The sequence below is a fragment of the Antennarius striatus genome, chromosome 6 (genome assembly GCF_040054535.1).
Source record: "Antennarius striatus isolate MH-2024 chromosome 6, ASM4005453v1, whole genome shotgun sequence".
Lineage (NCBI taxonomy): Eukaryota > Metazoa > Chordata > Actinopteri > Lophiiformes > Antennariidae > Antennarius > Antennarius striatus.
Window position 1 is genome coordinate 10,032,704 of NC_090781.1, and position 19,771 is coordinate 10,052,474.

Below are 19,771 nucleotides of genomic sequence, written 5' to 3' on the forward strand. Positions count from 1 at the left end.
TGGTGGAAATCCAAGTAAGGATATTTGGGATTTGTCTTTAGGCTCTAGCACTAGCCAATGCAGGTTTTCTAATATGGGCAAAGTCAAGTCACATTGATAAATTGGTTAGAATTAGATTTATTAGATTACTAAATTTACAAATACACTTACAATTACAGTTAGAAAAGACTGATGTTACAAAAAGATTGGCAAAGCTGCATAACTTCAAACTTTGCATTAGCATTCCTGTTAAATGACATAGTTGTTACATGCATTAAAATCACAAGTTAATTTAATTATTATATCAGACCATTTGCTGATAATTAAATGCAATAATTGGATATGAATAAACTTTTTAGCAGAAATTAAATCTTCCAGTTTTTTCCAGGTTTTATTACACATCTGATACACACAATTTAATCCAGTTAAGTGTGTATCTATCTGATACTGATGTAATTTACTTGTAATTCATTGATGAGTTTGGTTTGAATTTTGCATAGTATTATTTGACTCTTGCTCAGAGTTATGAGACCAAATTGTTCTCATCAGTCTGATTTTTGCTTTGCTTTGATTTGCAGAAGTTGGCTATTAAATTAAAGCAAAAATGCTGCTTAGCAAAGGTTAGTACAATCAAAATGTAAATAAGGAGATCCTAAAACCATTAAATGTCTGTTAAACAAATTACCATATTGTTTTCTTGCCAGCAGTTACATCAGATAATAGACACTACAATTATACATTACAAGTGTTTTAGAAGAAGCTGAACTTTGAGGTGTAATAAAGTCAGCATAGCTTGAAGATGACCAAATTGTGCTCAAATTAGCTATCTTTAGCTCAGGTTGAAAAGGTAAATAAGGGAAAACAAAAATCAAGCAAACGTGTAAAATTGTTCTAATTTAGCCACTCAGCAAACAGACAGACATAAAAGGAGTATCAGTTGACGGATCAATATGAAAACAAGTAATTGTCTGCAAAACGTTAAACTAATTCCTTAAGCAAGATTTGGAGAAATGTCATCCATCCAGTTCTCCTTCGATCTCCTCTTGTGTGACGCATGCGTGACATGACAGTAGGTCCACACGTTTCCACACCGTCTCATTAGCAAAGGTTAATGAAACAAGTACACCTGTCATCCTGACTTCACTTGCTCAGCAGCCCTGCTCAGTCCATCCAGAGAAAAGTGTTCCACATATACCTGCCTTGAATCCTGGCTTTATTTTTTATAGCACATTAGCTCACCACATCCGTCCATTAACACAATTCTGACAGTGTTTATTCACAGTCATAATATTCCACGGGTCCTGATGTTCACATGCCTGCCCTAAATTACAGCTGGTCCATCAATTTTTCACGACGGTGCTGTCTACTAATCTTTATATATAGATTGCTGACTGACTCATATGCATATTAATTAGGGTGGAAATGACAGAACAATTATTCTTCAGCTGAGGACCAAGCCCAAAGTAAATGTTAAGATGCCTGGAAAATACCACAATTTCATCGAACTGCTTTTGTGGATAATTGTTTGAAATAATGGACATTTTTTAGTGAAAGCAATGCAAATGTTGCTTACAAAGATGCATCACAACATGACTTGACTTTTAATGTGTTAGGATAATAAAATATGCACTGTGAAGAGCAACACAAGCAGCAAGTGCATTACAGGCTGGTTTTGACTTCCCATCGTTATAGAGGGCAAAGCAGTCAGACCCAAAGGTTAATGTCCACATCATTAGTGAGTGACAGAGCATGCGTTTATTCCTGTTGGTTTAATTAAATGACAGGGAATGCATAAAATGGAGATTTATCCCAGGCATACAGTTGCTGCAGTCCTAATGGAGCACCACCTTCCAGATCGTCTGATTTATGCCAAAACATTTCCAAGTGGATTGCTTTGTCACGGCCTGACAATAAAGGAACTCTTAATGAGATCATTTGTCAGTCAGCTGATTGCTTGGCCTGTTTATTTTATGATGTACAGAAGAAGAAAAAAAGTCACTTTTAGCTGTGTCCCTCACAAGATCATTGATCTCTCCCTCAGGTGATCACATAGTGTAGCTGTCAATATTCTGTTAACTTACCTGCCCTTTATACAGCAGGAATGAGGAGAAACAAGTCTGAGCTGCAGCTTGTGAACAAAAAACATTCCTGATTCCAACAGTATGGAGGACAGTTAAACAAAGGATGAAATGGAATGGTGAATAGACACCCTCTACTGGAGGATCATTACAAAAACATCACAAACTCAACACCAATGTGTTAGTTTCCTCTATTCTTCTGAAAAGTAGTGCTTCAAGCCTCAGACTGACGGAAACTCATGACAGCACAAATTCAGAATACCAATATTCATACTGAGCATTACTTTGTACATGAGCTACATTCCAACGGTTATATAACAATATATAAATTTGAGTGCCAGTTACACTCCACTTTACGAATTAATGTTTTTCATTTCTTTGTATTCCCAGATAACTAAAGCCTTTTCATGTGTCAGGTATGATCAAGAAGTACAACTTTGGACTGCAGGTGGGTGCAGACAGTCTCTTGTTTGTTAAAATGCAAGCTTTAATAGTACAGTAATAATAATGCATGCATGACATGAACAAAAAATGGCACAAATATACCCAGCAGCAATCATGCACTTTTTGAGGTATACACGGGTTTCTGAGAACAGTTTCTGGCATAGATTTCATTCCAAAAGTTGCTAAAACATATAACAGAGGCTTGAACGCGACTCTGCCCAGTAAATAAATTATGAAAAGGACTCATTCATTCTCTTAGTATCGCTGCCTTTAATGTGACACCACAGGATTTCTACATGATCCAACAAATCCTGACTGAATACTAATTTGTTTTATCTACAAGGTTATTTTTTGTTTTATATTATTTTCATGTGTGTTTCTATGTTTGCAAAATATCAGCTCTCGCAAGCACAAAACAAACTATGATGCCTGATAAAGCATTTAAAGGCAATTAGAAAATATTACAAGGGGTGTACTTCACTGTCATTCATATTCATGTACATATATATGGTAGCTGTATTATTTCAACTTCACTTTCCATAAGTTTTAATGGTCTCTGAAAGATTGGGAAGAAACATTAAGTGCTCTAATCAGTGGATGATGGAGTGCAGCAGGTTCTTTCAAACATATATTATGCACCTCCACCAGCATGTGAATGTCAACCTGTCAAAGTCATTATGTCATTTAAGCCTGTGCAAGACCTCTGTTCATCAAACTTATGGGCTCCTGCTAGCTTAACTGCCTCAGCTTTCGATAGAAAGATGCTGCCACCAAAATGGATGCCACTCCTATCACAATGAGGACAGCCACGGCAATTCCCAGGCCAACAGATATGCCCCTGCCATCAGACTTGCCACCAGACAGCCCTATGCATAAATGGGAGTGACAAAAAATGTGACGCTTAATTCCAGCTGACAACAGAAGACATTATGACTTACTGCAGATAAGAAATGCCTTTTATTTGTGGAGGAAACTAATTAGTAAAAACTCTAAATGTGACCGTGAATGGCTTTTCTCAAAGCTGTTGAGTTAATATGTAACATACTTACCCTCTTCTTTAGGGAGAATGGCTGCAAGAAAGACACAAAGAATCAGGATTTCATTGTGCAGATTATATCCAGAATATTACATTTGCCAAATATTGGAAAAACAAATTAAATTACATCACGAAAGAGTAAAACCTGAAGAGAACGTCAAGCTGTTGTGGTAAGGGATTTCAGTGTTGATTACTCAGGCAGGAGTCATGCTATTTTTGAAAAATGGATGCATTACATTATAGTCCATGTTTCAGATGTAAGCTAGCACAACATGAGTTTGTATAATTTAAAAGCAATAAAATAAAATTAGGTAATTTTGTTTTGTTTTTCCTTGCCTTGCCTGAAATAAATGAATAACTAACTGACTAACTAACTAACTAACACACTTGCTTTGAAATTTTATATATAGAGATATAAAAACTGTATAAATGTTTTCTAATCTTTTTTTTTGTCCGGATAAGCTTTAGATTGCAGAAAATGGTAAATACGGAACCACAGCCATCCCCTGAGAGACTTCTCTAGCTCTTAGACTTAGCTAGGATAGATAGGTTGTAGCTTCTTAATTCATATTCATTTTATGCATTTATGTATCTTCTTATTTAACTGTCAAGGGCAAGCAAATGAGTGAATAGTGAAAAGTACAAAACAAGTCAAACGGTTCAGCTGAGATAAGCTCCAGCTGACCCATAACCCAAAAGCCAGATAACCAGCTATAGACGAGATGACTGGACAAGTAAATATATGAATGGACGGATGGATGATGGATGGATGGACAGATGGATGGATGTTCTTATCAGATGGTTATCTGAGAGCTGGTGGTTTCTGTTTTTGAAAGGTTCTACCCAGTGTTAATGAATAAAGATAGAATATATGAATGTACTCCCCTCCTTGTTACTATTATTACATAATGTGTGGATGTTGTTTCTCAGTAGTCACAGTAGAAAATGCATTGACATACAGCTCTCTGTCTTTGCCTTAATAGCCACTGTCAGAACGGAAGGCTTCGTGATGCTATCAGGGACAACTGTGTCCTGCACGCTTCTTCTCTTCCTGTTGCATTGCTGTTGATCAAAAACAGATGGAGAAACACAAGTTCATAATCTGATCTGTGGATTTCTGCTTGAAATGCATGCGTGACTGCCTGCCTTGAATATGCCGCAGGTGCTGCTCTCACAGAGTCGGGTGATGCAGTGCACATAGTAGGTGGAGACGGACTCATTCTGCTGCTCGATGAAGCGGAAAGCAGGGAAGTAGAAGCGGGCCTTTTGGCTGTCCCCGTTCTCCAGTATGGTGGTGAGCTGATCTATAGAGCACCTTTCAATAGAAGGCGAACCTCACAAGTGCCCCATTTACACATCACATGGATACATACATACATAAAAGGTATTAATGGGAGAAAAGTAGGGGGATAAAATCAAGATCAGGGCTCCCTTTGGATTAAGGGGTGGTTTGCTGCAGTTACTGAATGAACTAAATAAAGGCCTTTAGGTCTGTGCAAAGGTTAAAATTCAAAACTGGACTCCTGAAGTGAAAGATGGAACTCATAATCACTCTTTGTGGGACTAGAAGAATTAGCTCATATAAGCAGTTGAGGGAATTTCTTGATATGATTTATGACTTACGAGACAAACAGATTAAAGAGGGTTGAGTTGAATGGGTATGGATCCACCGAGGCGTAGCACCGGTCCAGATGAACAAAGTACCTGTGGAGAGAGAATGAGGTCCCCGGCACCGAGTCAGAGACTCGAGGTCACAGGTGGAATCCTCAAATTTATAATCTATTAAGACACACCCGTGAGGTTGGAGACCAGGAGAGAAAGTTTTTTTAATCTACAGATTCTCTCATCTTTCCCTTCATCCATGTGTAATGGACACCACAGACCTGTAATTATCAAACTGCTAGAAGTCGAACTATTAATTCCAACCTTCAATTTTTCTTCAACAAACAAAGAGAGAAAGTTGGTTATCTTAAAAACCTGCAAACATTACATATATGGTGATTCCCTTTCCTGATGTTTACAAGCTATTAAACATTATAGTATATACACCATAAAAGTTTATCTGAATGACCTGGTTAGTTTAAAGTCATCAGTCTTAGAACACCTTTGAATGTAGTGCAGCAGGATTTATTTCCTGTTCCTGATTGACTGGTTCTCTGTTATTGCATGCGTACAGAACAGAATAGTGAACGGAATAAGTGTAAAAATAAATAAATATATAAAAGCAACAGGAGTCATTCTAGCTCCTGTGACTGGTGACTGATGGGCCAATCACAGGGTCACAAAATGAATATGAGAGGTCATGAGGTGATTACCTAATGGTGCAGAAAAGAAGAACAAAGGAAAACTGCCGCACAAAGTCCGGGTTCTTTTCTCGAAGCCTCATTCCATTCATGAAATATGATATAATTTTACATCCAATTAACTGTGTGAATAGTTTAGAGGGAAAAAGTCTTTTTCTGAGCAGTTAATAGTGGCCTCGAATATGCATTATGGAAATAGATGTGACCCAGATATGAGGGAACATCTGGTTCACATGTCTTTCTGTAATAACGTTTTGGGCTTAAAAACTCAGAAAAGTAACCATTTACTTGATGTATTTAGTGGATTTTACTTAAGTAAAATACTTCAGGCTTGTAAAATGTAGAGTACAGTACTTGCTTTTAGCTTCATTTAGCTACACTTTAGCATCGCCTCAGTGTAATCCTTTGATAAATACAGGTCCATGTCTGTATTTATGTCATATATTTATGTATTTATGACATATATTTATATATATGTCTGTACAGTGTAGGTGTTTTATAGTGTTAATGGTTCTTACTGGGATGTCAGGTTGGATGCAACCACCTGAACATATATATTTGTTCTCAGCTCGATGCCCAAAGGTGGAATGACAAGGGGTGTGGTGTAATTTATGTCCTGGCAGAGGATGAGAACACAAACATTATACATGAGTGTAATGTTCTCAAATGAGAGTTTATGCTGTGCCAAGAAATTTGGATTAGTATAATAAGTTTCACCTTGTACAAACTCATGCTGAGAGTACTGATGAAGCTCCCATTGATGTCCTTTAAAGCAATAGAGGAGGACGACCTACAAAGAAGAAAACAATGTCATCACACCAAGTAGGTGCAACGACAGAAAGGTTTATGTATGTCTTAACCTAAATATTATAACTTACACATCCACCTGGGTGTTGTTGACAAGGTACTCCAGAGGATAAGCACATGAATAGTAATACTTGAGCTCTGCGTTATATGTGATCATCCCTATGGTGGGGTCGAAGGACTGGACCGACCCGCTGACATTTACCGACTGGATGTTGGAGAAGTCAGAGAATATTCCCGTCCCTGGTGCACTCGTGGTCTGCAGAATTATTTAATGGTAGCATGAGTTGAAAAATAAATAAATAAATAAATGGTAAATGTAGCTGATACAGCAGACAGGAAAGATACAATTTCTCATTTACATCAGAAATTGTGCTAAAAATTGACCCACGTTCATCCTTCATGACTTTAAATTATGGCTTTTCAGTGATGCAAAACTCACCAAGAAGTGACTTCCGCAGGCGTTTCCCTCTCTGATGGGGAAGCTGAATCTCAGCACAGGGGGAGCAACTGAGGTGTCCAGCTTGCCCCGACAGTTCACATTGTGCCACATGTTGTTGAGGATCAGCAAACTCGTGTTGTACCCGGTGTAGATAACCGGACATATTTGAATTGCTAGGTCAATGGCAGATGTGCCACAAACCACAGCGATATCGGTGTATTCTGATGGTAATGACATGACATTATTCACTTTATCAGAAACAGGCTAATCTTAACTACCTTTCAGCACTCAAGCATTTTAATGGGAAAGCATTGAAAACCTGCAAACGTTGTTATACAAAGATAAGAGTGTAAATTATCTCAAAAGAAATAGTTAAAAAGTGTTAAAATTGAATTATTTCATAATTCCTGCCTGTTTCAATATCTGTGCTTCTTCTGTAAACACAATTTTACCAATGCTGATATCTCTCTTTATATCTGTTAATTAAATGTATGAAATTATCTCAGTTCAATATGATCACCCTCATACTCTAAATCTGAAATTAAATCAATCTCTTAATACCAAAACAAACATTTGAGCTTCAAAGAGTGTCTAACCTGGTCGTCTGGCAAATGTCCCGCAGTCAGATAAGCTCAGGGCCTCTCGGCCCACAATGCACAGGGAAGTCAGGACGAGGAAGCTGACTAGAGCCATCTCACTGCTCTGCCCTCTGTGAAGAAGCTGAGGCAAACACACCAAGGTCAAATGCAGAAGGCCATGATAAATCCAGCACAATTCAGAAGAAGAAGGCATCCGTAAGTCCACTGAGGTGACTTTGTCGATAAAGGTCCAAATTAAAATCCTAAATCCAAAGCTGTCAATCTTTTTATCCTCGCATGCTCTTACCTCCGCAGTCTCTCTGCTGGTTTTAGGACAGGACGGTGATGGGCTCTTTTATATATGATAAGCATGGCTGCTGTGTGGTCATGATACTGTTTTAGGATTGGATGGAAAAGGGGGTCAATGTCACTTTAGTGGGGCAGACACAGTTAATGTAAACAATTCACGTTTTGTTGCTGAGGTGTTGTGGTTCTCACCTGGAGGCCAATGATGAAACCTAACACAGCTGCCTTCAACATACATGCTTTAACAATGTCCACAAGGCTTTGTGATTTTTCTGCATGAGACTCCTTTACGTGCCATGAAACTTAATAAAGTAAGAGTAAGTGGGCTTCCTGCGGTATTCACGTGGAGATAAGAAAGTCGGCTTTTCCCCTGTGGTGTTCGGTGGTTTAATATGACCAGAATGATTCATTCAACAAGTTTCAATAAAGACCATTCATATTACAGCTTTTGGTATTCGGAAATGAGTGACATTCCATAATAAGGAATCATTGTTTAATGACAAGGCTGATATCTATTATTACTTACTATTTTTGATTCATAAATGGCCCAGTATTTAGGATTTTTTGTGCCTTTGCATCAAATACGAATTCCCGCATGCTTGAATCACTAAAGCATTAAGCATGAACTTAATCTAAGGATGTGTTTTAAGTCATATACAATTTTTGAAGGACAGTTGGAAATCTGATCTTGTCAGGTGAACAACCTGGGAAAAGGAGCTCTTAACAGGGTCAGGGTAGACAAAGGGTGTCCCCCTCAGTCATTTGTCTAATGCATGAAACAGTGTCATTTGAAACATGTCATTATTGTCCTGACATGTGCACTAACAACAAAGTGAGACTCTTCTTGTTCCTTTATCCACAAAAACACCCTCATATACTGTATATTCTTTGGCTTTTTATTTGACTAATGAAGAAAAGGCTAATTTCCTTTACGGGACAGACGGTTAATCACCTATTACTGATAGACGTGTGACAGGCTGGATGATGGCCTCTCATCTCAGTTATCTGTGGTCATTGTTCACGCTGAATGCATCACACAACAGCTGTTGAAATCAGGGATCAGAGTGCTTAAAAGATGTTAATGCACCAGAGCTGTGTGCTCGCACAATCAGGTCCTCAGTCAGACACGTGAGACTCAGCTGCTGCTGATACGTATTTACGTTGGTCGTCTGAAAAATATTGAGAGGGCAAAAATTGAAAGATTAATTCTGGCAGTCATCAAATCAGTGCTGGCAGTACCTGATCATTTTTCTATTTCTCTTGACTAGATGACATTTTGAAAACTCTCACAGACACAGCAAGTGCCAATACTAAAAAACTGAAATAAACTAATAGAACTCAGATGAATCCTGGAGGAAATTAAATGAGAACTGTTTTTATTAGTAAGCGAAACTACATATGAACGTCATGACACAGTCGGAGACATTTGTAAGTTGTGTTTTCTTTAATAGCAGCCAGGTTGCAACATAAATATCTTATATTGATCAAGAGAATATTGAATTCATGATGAGCATAGAAAAAAATGTTTTTTGGTTGGATTGCAATACACAATTTTTAAACTGCCAACGTGGCTTTTTAAAGGATATTTAAAGAGAAAGTAAAATTTCTATTTACTCAAAAAATACTGTATTTTCAGCCACATTTGTCTGTATGTTGTTATGCAGTTCTGGTTCTCATATGTGAGCTGTGTTGTGTTCATGACATTTAAGAAACAGAGAATATGTAAGACTGGATTTGGAGAAATCATGTCAGGTTGGATTTCTTGAATTAGTTTTCTTGAGCCTTATTGGTGTGAACATCATTGTGAGAATCACTGAACATGTCAGGCTATGTTGCACATTATTCCAGATTTTAAACACTCAAATCGAGATAACCAGTATATCGCGAGGTTGAATGCAGCATATATCTTGGAAACAACAAATGACAAAACAGTCTGAACTCAAACTTATTTGGATATCAAAGCTTCCCAACAGGCGAGTGAGAGGATCTTTCATATAAAGTGTTTTCAAGTATTTTCTTACATTAATAGATCGAATTGGGAACCAATCCATCTTTGGTTTACTCTTAAAGATGTTTGATAAAAAGATCAATAACACCATAATTTCTAGCAGATATCTTTGAGCTTAGTTTAGCATAAAGGATGGACACAGGAGGAAACCATGTAAAACCTTTTTTGTAAGAAAGTAGGACATGAAATTAGCTTAGCGCTTTTGAAGTTTTCGTTGAATATTTGTTTCTTATTTTTGCATATGAAGCTAACCATTAAAGGTGCTTATAAATTTGGAATAGTAAAAGTACACAACTTTTACAACATAACTTAGAAAAATAAACTCTCAACACACACTATGTCCTATTTCATGCCATCTTTAAATAATAACATTATTGAGGATTATAATGCTATAAATGTTACAGATTTAGAGAACAAACAAATAATGCACATCACTTGACGTTATGGTTTATACTTGCTTTTTTCTTTTATTCACTTGCAAGCAGATTTTTAAGAAAAATGTGGAATTTTCATCAAATGTAACTGTTACTTGTAAAATATAGAAAACTAAACAAAAACAACTGCCATAATTATAGTCGGATGCTTGTTGGCATCCTAGACTTTTGTATTAAGTTCTAAAGTTCAACATGATCCTAATGCGTGAGTTATGATTTGTATGAACACTGTGGTGATAAAACAATTATGAATAACACAAATGAGGTATTGAAGGCAATAAATACAACACCCAAAACAAAAACAAAACCAGTACAGGTAGTCCACAACTAACATTCAATTTACGAACATTTGGAGATACACATGCTCGCTGCCATATCTGACAATTGTCCTGCAGTTCCCCTTTCTGCCACAACCCCCACCGAGCAGCACTACTGTATTTGCGCGTCTCCAACGCTCAATTCCCCTTCTTCTTCTTGTTTGTTGTCTCTGTGAGCATCTCAGCATGTCAGGCTTTGTACTTTGGATCCTCTACTGTTTATCATGGATGATAAAACAAAGGCTAGTGAAGATAGTGGTAGTGGTGACAGTCGTCTGATGACAACTCTGCCTCTCACCAACAATAACGTCCCCCTCCTCCTCCACTTCCTTTGGTCCAATGGTAGGTTATATGCTACATGCTACAATACCGTACAATGGATTGTCTACATCAACAGCTGACTCTGGCTGTTTTTATTGGATGCACTTTGTGTTTGTATGTTGAGGACTACCTGTATATACATTTGAATGACACACTGCATATATCAACAGTCCCAAGATGTCACTGAAAATATTTATTTATTTAAGACTGGGGTTCCAAATGCTTGTGTTTGTGGGATGGCGGGACTTCTGCACAAGATGGACTGAAAGCAGGAAGAAGCCCACACTGACTCCGCCCAGGATGACCACACCTGAGATCAGAGCACTGGTCAAAGAATTCATCGACTGGGAGGGGTCTCCAGATGCTGCAGGGGGAAAGTTCAAGAAAAACAAAGACTTGAACAGGCATATTCTTTGACATGGGCTTAACATGTCTAAGAAAACCTGAGCTTTTCTTTCTTTATAAATGAGTGGAAGTGGAAACTTTTTATTATTGCCTTAAATCAATTTTCATGAGTATCCCCTTTCTTTATCCCCAGGATGTCATGTGTCATATTTCAAAAAACGTTTGAAACATTTCATCACACAAACAGGAGCTTACCAAGTTGGGAGTTGTTGACAGGAGTTTCGTCTGAAACATAATGTTAATGTTAATTAGGACATTTTTTCCAAGTTAGTACTATCTTCATTGGCTCTGCGGACATATTGATGCATCTATTTAAGAAGCTGTCACATTTTTCCAATACAACTATAAACAGGCGAAAACATGTTTTGAATTTATTTCTCGTCCGCCTTTCTGCTACTCCTTATTAATATTCTAGACCTTGGTAAATGTGTTGTAGCTGGATTTAAGAGCGAAACATGTTGTATTTACAGTTGTAAATGGCATGAATTGCTGTGAATATCATGATAAAATTCCATTAATGGTGTGGGTCCGACGGACACACGATCATTATTTGAAACAAATGCCACACAACACACAAAATGTAAAGACACTTAGTTAGCTTAGCATTATTGCTGGATATAAGGTGAAAAGCTAGCTCTGTCTAAAAAATAACACACACGCAATCCAAATCTGATATATTAGGATTTTTAAAGTTTAAAATTTATCTTTAGCAGGAGGATTTAGCCTAATGGAAACGGTCTGTAAGACATAACATTAACACCCCATAGATTAAAATTTCATGTCATGTCAAAATAACTCAGATAACATAAGACTAGGTGAACAATGTGCTCTGATGTCGGACTTCATGTGGCCTTTTCAGCTTTCCTGTTGGCGCATCATCTACAGAGTTTCATTCATTCATTTTCCTGACCGCTTCATCCTCTTGCTTTTATATTTACAGTAGTAATGGGCTTTAAATGACCTCAAACGTCAAAGGAAAAATGTTAAATATTAGACTGATTTGATATTTTTAGGAGTTTTATTTTGGTTTTAGCTAAAGAGGGAACCAGTTTCCCCTATTTTAAGATAAACAGCTGCTGCCTGTACCTTCGTATGTATGTATAAGGTATGCCAGTGGTATTTATCTTTTCCTACACTTGCTCTACAATGAGGAAGCAAAGAAAAGGATTCATCCAAGCTAGTCCTTTGACAGACACATAGTTCGTACCACTCCTGGTGATGATTGGTCCTGCAGTAATGACGGCATTCCCAGATGCTGCTGGTGGGGAATCTAAACTTTCCTCATCATCCCGCCGGCGCCGTCGACCACAAATCTGCCAATCACACCATTAGATTTCAGTTCCCGTAAACGTGAGGTAACCTACTGTATATGCAGTCAGAAACTGAGTCATATTTTCTACACTGACTGGGATGAGCATGATGCAGTCATCTGCCCGGCAGAGCTTGGTTACGCAGTGCAAAAACACTGTCGACATCTTCTGGTGTCTGTGTTTGACGAAGCGGAAAACCTCGAAGGAAAAGCGTCCCATCTGACTGTTCCCATTCTCAAAAACTGTCGTCTGTGTGTCTTTGTAGCAGCTGTGTACAACACAGATACACATACATGCATTTGCACACACTGAAAGTGACAGATTTCCCATGTAGATATAAGTTAAATAGTGGAGATGGGGGGAAAAAAAGTAGCATTCATTTGGAATAGGCCATTTGGTCAGAATGAATACATAATGACTCAATTTTGAGGCTTACAAGTTATCATGATGAGAAGGAAAGATGCAAGATTACCCAAAGAAAAGGTCATAGCGGAGTTCATCATTAGGATTCCCTGAGGGGGTTGTGTAACAGTAGTCCATGAAGATGTTCCACCTGCAGAGACACAAACCTATGAGTGAGGGGTGAAGGATAGAGATGCAGCTGCACAAGGGAAAACAGATCGGGTCTTTATCTACTGCAGACTGGCGCCTTCATGTAGCACAATAACATAATGGTGGAATGAATGTCGGCAAACCACTCCATGGACTTAATCTGTAAAAGCAATGGCGGGAAAAATGCCATCATGGACCAAAATATCTTCCATGTTGAATTTATTGTAATGGCAAAAGATAAAATGCAATATGAGCAATTTCTCTGCAGAAGATTTATCACATCAGAAAATCAATAGAAAATAATTGGATGCTATCTGGTACCGTTTGTCTAAGTTTGTGGCTTTCACTGCAGCAAATACTCTGGTTTTCAGAGCCAGTCCAGTCATCGGAATGGAAAGTGGTTGGCTGTATGTTGAATCCTGGGCAGAATAAAGTCAATGTTTAAAAGAGAAAATGATGAGCTTTCCATTTAAAATATGAGATTTAAATTAACATGGGCTGGAAAGAGACTCAGACTTGAGATAAGGCTATATTCTACATTTTTGCTTTTGTCAGGCAATTCACTGAAAAGTCCAAACTGGTACAACTTCAATAAGTTCTCAGTCCTGAAATATACTTTCTTTCTTTTTTTTTTTTAAAGCAGAAAAACTTCCTTGCTAGGGTTGAAGGAGGATTCAATCTATTGTGAGCTCTTCATGGAGTTTGCTGACAATAATTAAAAAAAAGGAGATATTAATATCTCTGACTTTGAATAATACTGCTACAAAACTTGTGTTCTTTTATTTCCCATGACAGAGTCAGCGCATAGAAACAGTAATCCTAAAAGAGACAAAAGATATTCTACACCAGATTTCACTTATAGATTATTTAATAAGGCAGAAAAATTACACTTTTACTGATGTTGTCTTATACATTTTAAAATGATTAACAGAATGTCATTATCGTTGAATATCTGAACCTTATAGTCTCTCTCTGTCTCTCTTTCTCTCGCTCTGTGTGTGTGTGTGTGTGTGTGTGTGTGTGTGTGTGTGTGTGTGTGTGTGCGTGCGTGTGTGTGTGTGTGTGTGTACTCACATTGTATAGAATCATACTTAATGTGCTCACAAATGTACCGTTGTTGTCCTTGACAGATACAGCAGCAGAGGAGCTGCGAAGAGAAGCAACACGTTCACAGCGCTGCTAATTATTCGTCTTCGGCGGGTGTTTGCTTTCATAGATGTGATTTAATGAATTTGATTCAGTCTAATATAGTGATAACCCTGGAGTACATTTATTTATTTATGTGAAAGTTGAAATTTTATTTATGTGAAAAAATATATATAGATAAAAGTTCAACATTAACCCATTCATGTTTTTAACACCGGTGCTTATCTACCTCCAGAGTTCAGGAGAACAAACAAATCTCAAATCACTCTTACATGAATTAACAAAGCTTCATATTGGACCGACTGAGCCACTTGTGGAGGGTTGACAGATTTTTTGGACATTGAGAGATCATTTTGGAAACGACTTACGATGCCAGCTGTGAGTTATTGACCAGGTACTCCAGCGGGTAGCTGCAACTGAATTTATACAACAAACCAGGAAGGTAGCTGATTATAGCTGGGGGGTCAGGGGTGTCAATATAACCTGAGACGTTTCCAATTTGCACTACAGACATGTTTCCATAGGCGTTGGTTCCGTAAACTGTGCTGACCTGCACAGAGAAATATCATATGTATGTTAAAATATGTTGATCCAAAAAAAAAGCAATACAATGAAAATGTATTTAGTAAAAGAATACTATTGTATCAGTGTATTCTTTACCACCAGGCTGTTACCACAGGCCTCCAGAGTGCTGAGACTGATGCTGAACAGCACCACAGCTGGGAATGTGTTGTTGTTGATGAAGCCCCGACACTGGCCATCACTGTGATGACTGTTCAAGGCCAAATCAGTGTCAGAGTAACCAGAGAACAGAACGGGACAGAAGTTGATCTTCAAGGTGATTGTCTGAACCCCACAATACACACTGATGTCCCTCTCACCTGGAGTAATAGGGTATCACGGAAAAGAATGAATTAAAAAAAAGGTTTGTAATCTTGAATCAACAATTTCTGTTCACTTCTTAAATGTTTTAAGGTGACGCTGAGACCCAAGATGTCCCAACACACCCACGTGTAAAGTGCGATGGAGGTTTTGGTTCAATTAAGTAAAATGTTCAAAAAGATTTCAGCAAAAATGTGGCAGATTGAAGGTGAACTTTTGGTCTGGCTGCAGGCTTTGATGTCCAGAGGACTGCTGTATATAAAACCTGCATTTCCTAACATCACATTAACGAAACGGGGTTGGTTATCCTGTAGGAGCCCACATCTACACCAATCAGGCTTTAAAGACTTGCTATTTGCTACAGTAAGGGGTGCAAAGAAACCTTTACATAATAACATAATCATAAACACCGCTGCAACAGTCACACATGCAGGTGTCAGTATTCATCAATATTACTGGTATATAGAAGAGATCTGATGGCCAGTACATGTGAATTTCACATAAATATCAGAGAGCCGATGGAGCTCAGAGGTCAAACGTCTTGTAACATACAGAGGCAGCAAAAACCTTTACACTTAACTTCATGTCAAGCAATATTATTGATCACAGGCCATAACCTCAGTCCAAAGTTTGTCCTGTCTGTATTCTCTACAAGAAAGAATCAAATATTAAGATTATTCCAATACCCCTTCTCAATAAAGATCTAAAGATTTTAAATGTAATTGTCTGTTCTAACTGTATTTCCATGTTGCCGTTCAATCCATCTTTACGTAAAGGAGTTGTCAGATAAAATACACGATAACCAGCAAAAGTGTGAACTACCTTTGTGGTCTGATATAATGGAGCACCATAAAAACTGTGTATATCTCTATCTTTATCTCTATCTATCTATCTATCTATCTATCTATCTATCTATCTATCTATCTATCTATCTATCTATCTATCTATCTATCTATCTATCTATCTATCTATCTATCTATCTATCTATCTATCTATCTATCTATCTATCTATCTATCTATCTATCTATTTATCTATCTATCTATCTATCTATCTATCTATCTATCTATCTATCTATCTATCTATCTATCTATCTATCTATCTATCTATCTATCTATCTATATCTTTCTCTCTCTCTCTCTCTCTCTCTCTCTCTCTCTATATATATATATATATATATATATATATATATATATATATGTGTGTTTTTTAAATACATTACAACATAAGCTAACATGAAATTTTTTTCCCCTCAAGACATCCACAACTGACAGCTTATATATACTTGATGACATAAAATGTTCATTTATATTAACAGTTTACCTAAAGATTAATATTTTATTCATCTATAAACCATTATTAGCACTTTGTCACATGATATTATCCTTGTTCATGTGAAACAGCCCTTTTATTAAGCATCCATTAATGTAAATTTACTAGTTACAGGTTCTTAATACAAGGAGATAATTGTAACAAAAAGGAGCTCATTTTAGCTGGAAGTATCATGAATCATGCATCTTACAGTCTGCCGATGATTCACACCTTTAGGTAACATTAAGAGCGTATTGATTGTAGTTGTGTGTTCTCACCAGGAAACCTGCTGTGGTAGCTGGCGTCACAGTTGTACCCGTTGAACTGCGTGGAAACGGTGTTACTCATCATCAGGAAGATGAAGCACATGTGTGTCATTTCAGCTCTTGAGAGAAGCTTGCCTGCTGTCATCTTCAGAAGGTCAACATTGCTTTGGCCGCATTCCTCTGGTGTTTTTTTTTTGTTTTTGTTAGTTTTTGTTCTTGTTTTTTAAAGAAGGCGCCTATCTTGAAATTAGACGTTGAAAAACAATGTTTACAGATTCCTCTGCTGCCGCTCGCTCTGACCTCTATCAGAGTAATACAAGCTTCTTTCCACAGACCCCCTAATCCTTGTTATCCTGCTTCCTGTGCACCTCAGATGCTCGTGTCGGCCCAAAATCTCTATTACCCTAACCCTTATAAACCGAGGTCACCCCTCTTTCCATCTCGTTTTACCCCGCTCCCCTCCCTTCACCCCCACCTCTATTTTTCCTACAACTGTTTACCTGTTCTTTGCCTTCTTCAGAGTAATTGCCTGGGATTCCCACCCACCCCCCATCATCTGCTCCCATTGTTTGGGACAAGAGAAAAGTCCCACACTGTGGCATGTGGTTGTCAGTGGCAAAAAGGACCTAACCCCAACACAGCATGAGTCTAATGTGTGTCTGCTGTGTGTGCTCTGATAAGGACATGGGAAACTCCCTCAATCTGAATGACCTGGACAAATCTATTCACAACCCCCAGAAACCTGAGCGTAGCTGGAGGGTTCCCACTCGTCTCCTCTTGGTCTGATCTCTGTCTGTCAGCTCCCGAATAAACGGTAGGCCTCAGAAAGGGGGACCCGTCTTGGGGATTAAGCTGTCATCGGCTGCTGTCACGGCCCACAGTGACACAAGCATAAAAGTCAGCTCACAGGTGTGTGTGGGTAATTGTGATGCACAAGGCATCACTTAGAGCAAAGGTTTTCTGTAGTGTGCCGAGCTCCGGATGCCTTTGTGTTACATCCCCCGCTGATTTTACTTCAGTCCATGTCACAACTAATATTAATGTATTAAACTTACATAAGAAGAAGGTGAAAGTGTCACTTAATTTCCTACTGCATAAATGGACAGCTTTTTTTCATTTTAAAGCCTGACATTTGAGTTTGGAGTAAATGTTACTCGTGAAAGTATAGTGTGTTACACTAGAGGTATTTTAGCTGCATATGAAACATTTAGGTGCATGATAATGACTTTGTGAGATGTACTTAAAATAATTATTGTAATTAAAGATCCATCACCCATAGTCATTTATGCTTTTATTTAGACACGAATGAGACTCTATGACACAGAGGAGAAGACACACCTTTTTGTTTTGGACTCACTGAATACTTTGCAGAGACATCAGCTAATTGGTTTTGGTCTTTTTGACTTATTTGATGATGGCAAAACATAAAAAAATAATAACATTTAATGGTGTCAGCCTTATCTTTGAAAATTGTTTTCAATTAATACTGACTTTGAATTTCAAAAGAATAATTAAATATCACAAAAAAAAAGGAAAAAGGAAATATAAAAAGAACTGATTAGCTGAAAAGTAATACGATTCCTGACTCATTTACTGTTGGTGGTAATCAATAAGAGTCTTTTTTGCAGTAGTATAATTGATTATGTAGCAAACTGATTATTTTTTATGATTCTTTATTTCTGTCTTATCTTTTCTTCTTCAGAACAAGAGAATAATACGCAGCCAACAGATTCATTGTGCACAGTTGTGCATGTGCAGTCTCACGAGGTCCCTGCTTCACTTGTGTCCCATAAATCTTGTCAGTTAGCTGTACGTCAGAATCCTCTTCTCCCAGATTGTTAATAGGAAATAATACTGCAACACTAGATAAATATAAATACACATTAATTTCCTCAATTAATGTCAATTGTCGATTCATGATTTTTCTATCATGTTTTCTATTGTCATGGATTCAGTTTGAATCACACTGATCCTGGATGGTTTACTGGTTCATCTCAGTGTGCTCAATCTCTTAGATTTACAGCCTGGGCTCAGAAACACGAGGTAATCTGGATTGATTTAGCCAGTTTTCTGGGAAAAACTGTTCAGTTTAGTGGAAACGTGGCTTCTGTTGTGATGCTTGGATTGATCCAAAAAGTTACCAATGTTTTTCTAACATTTGTGCTTTTTAAAATATGTCTAAATGTCTTTTTTGAAAGACTGCTATTCTTGTCTAAAAAATACATAGTGGGTGTCTCTGGTGTTCTGGGCTCCCTTCTCTCGAGCTCATTATTGCTCAACTGCCCCCCTACCCCCCCCCCCCCCAAGCAGGTTGATCTGGCCCAGTAGAGTCAAAGCTTTCAGAATAAGATAAATGGATATATGCCTTGCAAAAAGGCTGTTTAAGTAAGAATACATTTTTGATGTGTTCCTTTTTCTGTTTATAACACCATTGTCCTCCAACAATTTGTGTGTCACTTGGTTTAGACTGATCCCGCATCCTCACATGTCAGATCCAGATTGAAAGCCTCGCCAGCACCTGATGGCTCTGAGGAGGCGTGAGAAACGTGGTCTGCAGGTGTTTGTTGTTTGTTATTCACTGCTGTTCACCTGAATGCTGTGATGAGGTAGCGCTGAAATCAAATATGAGCCACACACATTGAGAGCAAACAGGATCGGGTGACCACATAAACATGAAATTAATACATGCGATGAACATGTCACTGTCCTGCTTATTTTACAACTTCCACCCAGCAAATGACCTATTTTACTAACGTGATGCCATGTGCTCCACTTCTGGTCTCCTGTCACAAGACTTAACTGAAGACATAAGGAAAACAAAGACCTGTGTGGATACAGCAATGCTCAAAGG

The 19,771-nt window shown here is 37.9% G+C and overlaps 2 protein-coding genes across 2 annotated transcripts; both read right to left on the bottom strand.

Moving 5' to 3' along the window:
• Positions 1 to 3,230: 3,230 nt before the first annotated feature.
• On the bottom strand, positions 3,231 to 7,779 carry si:ch211-229d2.5 (zona pellucida-like domain-containing protein 1). Its single transcript, XM_068316489.1, has 10 exons — positions 7,683 to 7,779; positions 7,087 to 7,307; positions 6,719 to 6,903; positions 6,558 to 6,630; positions 6,359 to 6,456; positions 5,161 to 5,241; positions 4,684 to 4,852; positions 4,497 to 4,599; positions 3,551 to 3,571; positions 3,231 to 3,367 (listed from the first exon to the last, which is right to left on the bottom strand). Exons 1-10 carry the CDS (start codon positions 7,777 to 7,779, stop codon positions 3,231 to 3,233), a joined length of 1,185 nt encoding a protein of 394 aa, XP_068172590.1.
• Positions 7,780 to 11,247: 3,468 nt separating this feature from the next.
• On the bottom strand, positions 11,248 to 17,032 carry zpld1b (zona pellucida-like domain containing 1b). Its single transcript, XM_068316490.1, has 10 exons — positions 16,933 to 17,032; positions 15,124 to 15,344; positions 14,832 to 15,013; positions 14,392 to 14,464; positions 13,639 to 13,736; positions 13,238 to 13,318; positions 12,862 to 13,033; positions 12,663 to 12,768; positions 11,651 to 11,680; positions 11,248 to 11,414 (listed from the first exon to the last, which is right to left on the bottom strand). The coding sequence occupies exons 1-10, from the start codon at positions 17,030 to 17,032 to the stop codon at positions 11,248 to 11,250; spliced, it is 1,230 nt and encodes a 409-aa protein (XP_068172591.1).
• Positions 17,033 to 19,771: the final 2,739 nt, after the last annotated feature.

What these genes read in the sequence shown, in the direction of transcription:
- zpld1b (XM_068316490.1), bottom strand. Translation starts at nt 17,032, where the DNA reads ATGACACACATGTGCTTCATCTTCCTGATGATGAGTAACACCGTTTCC. An exon ending in ACCAATCATCACCAGGAGTG is followed by an intron (nt 11,681 to 12,662) that starts GTACGAACTATG and finishes ATTATGTTTCAG; the next exon opens with ACGAAACTCCTGTCAACAAC. An exon ending in TGTCAACAACTCCCAACTTG is followed by an intron (nt 11,415 to 11,650) that starts GTAAGCTCCTGT and finishes TTCCCCCTGCAG; the next exon opens with CATCTGGAGACCCCTCCCAG.
- si:ch211-229d2.5 (XM_068316489.1), bottom strand. Translation starts at nt 7,779, where the DNA reads ATGGCTCTAGTCAGCTTCCTCGTCCTGACTTCCCTGTGCATTGTGGGC. An exon ending in GCATCCAACCTGACATCCCA is followed by an intron (nt 5,242 to 6,358) that starts GTAAGAACCATT and finishes CTCTCTCCACAG; the next exon opens with GTACTTTGTTCATCTGGACC. An exon ending in GCACCTGCGGCATATTCAAG is followed by an intron (nt 4,600 to 4,683) that starts GCAGGCAGTCAC and finishes TTTGATCAACAG; the next exon opens with CAATGCAACAGGAAGAGAAG.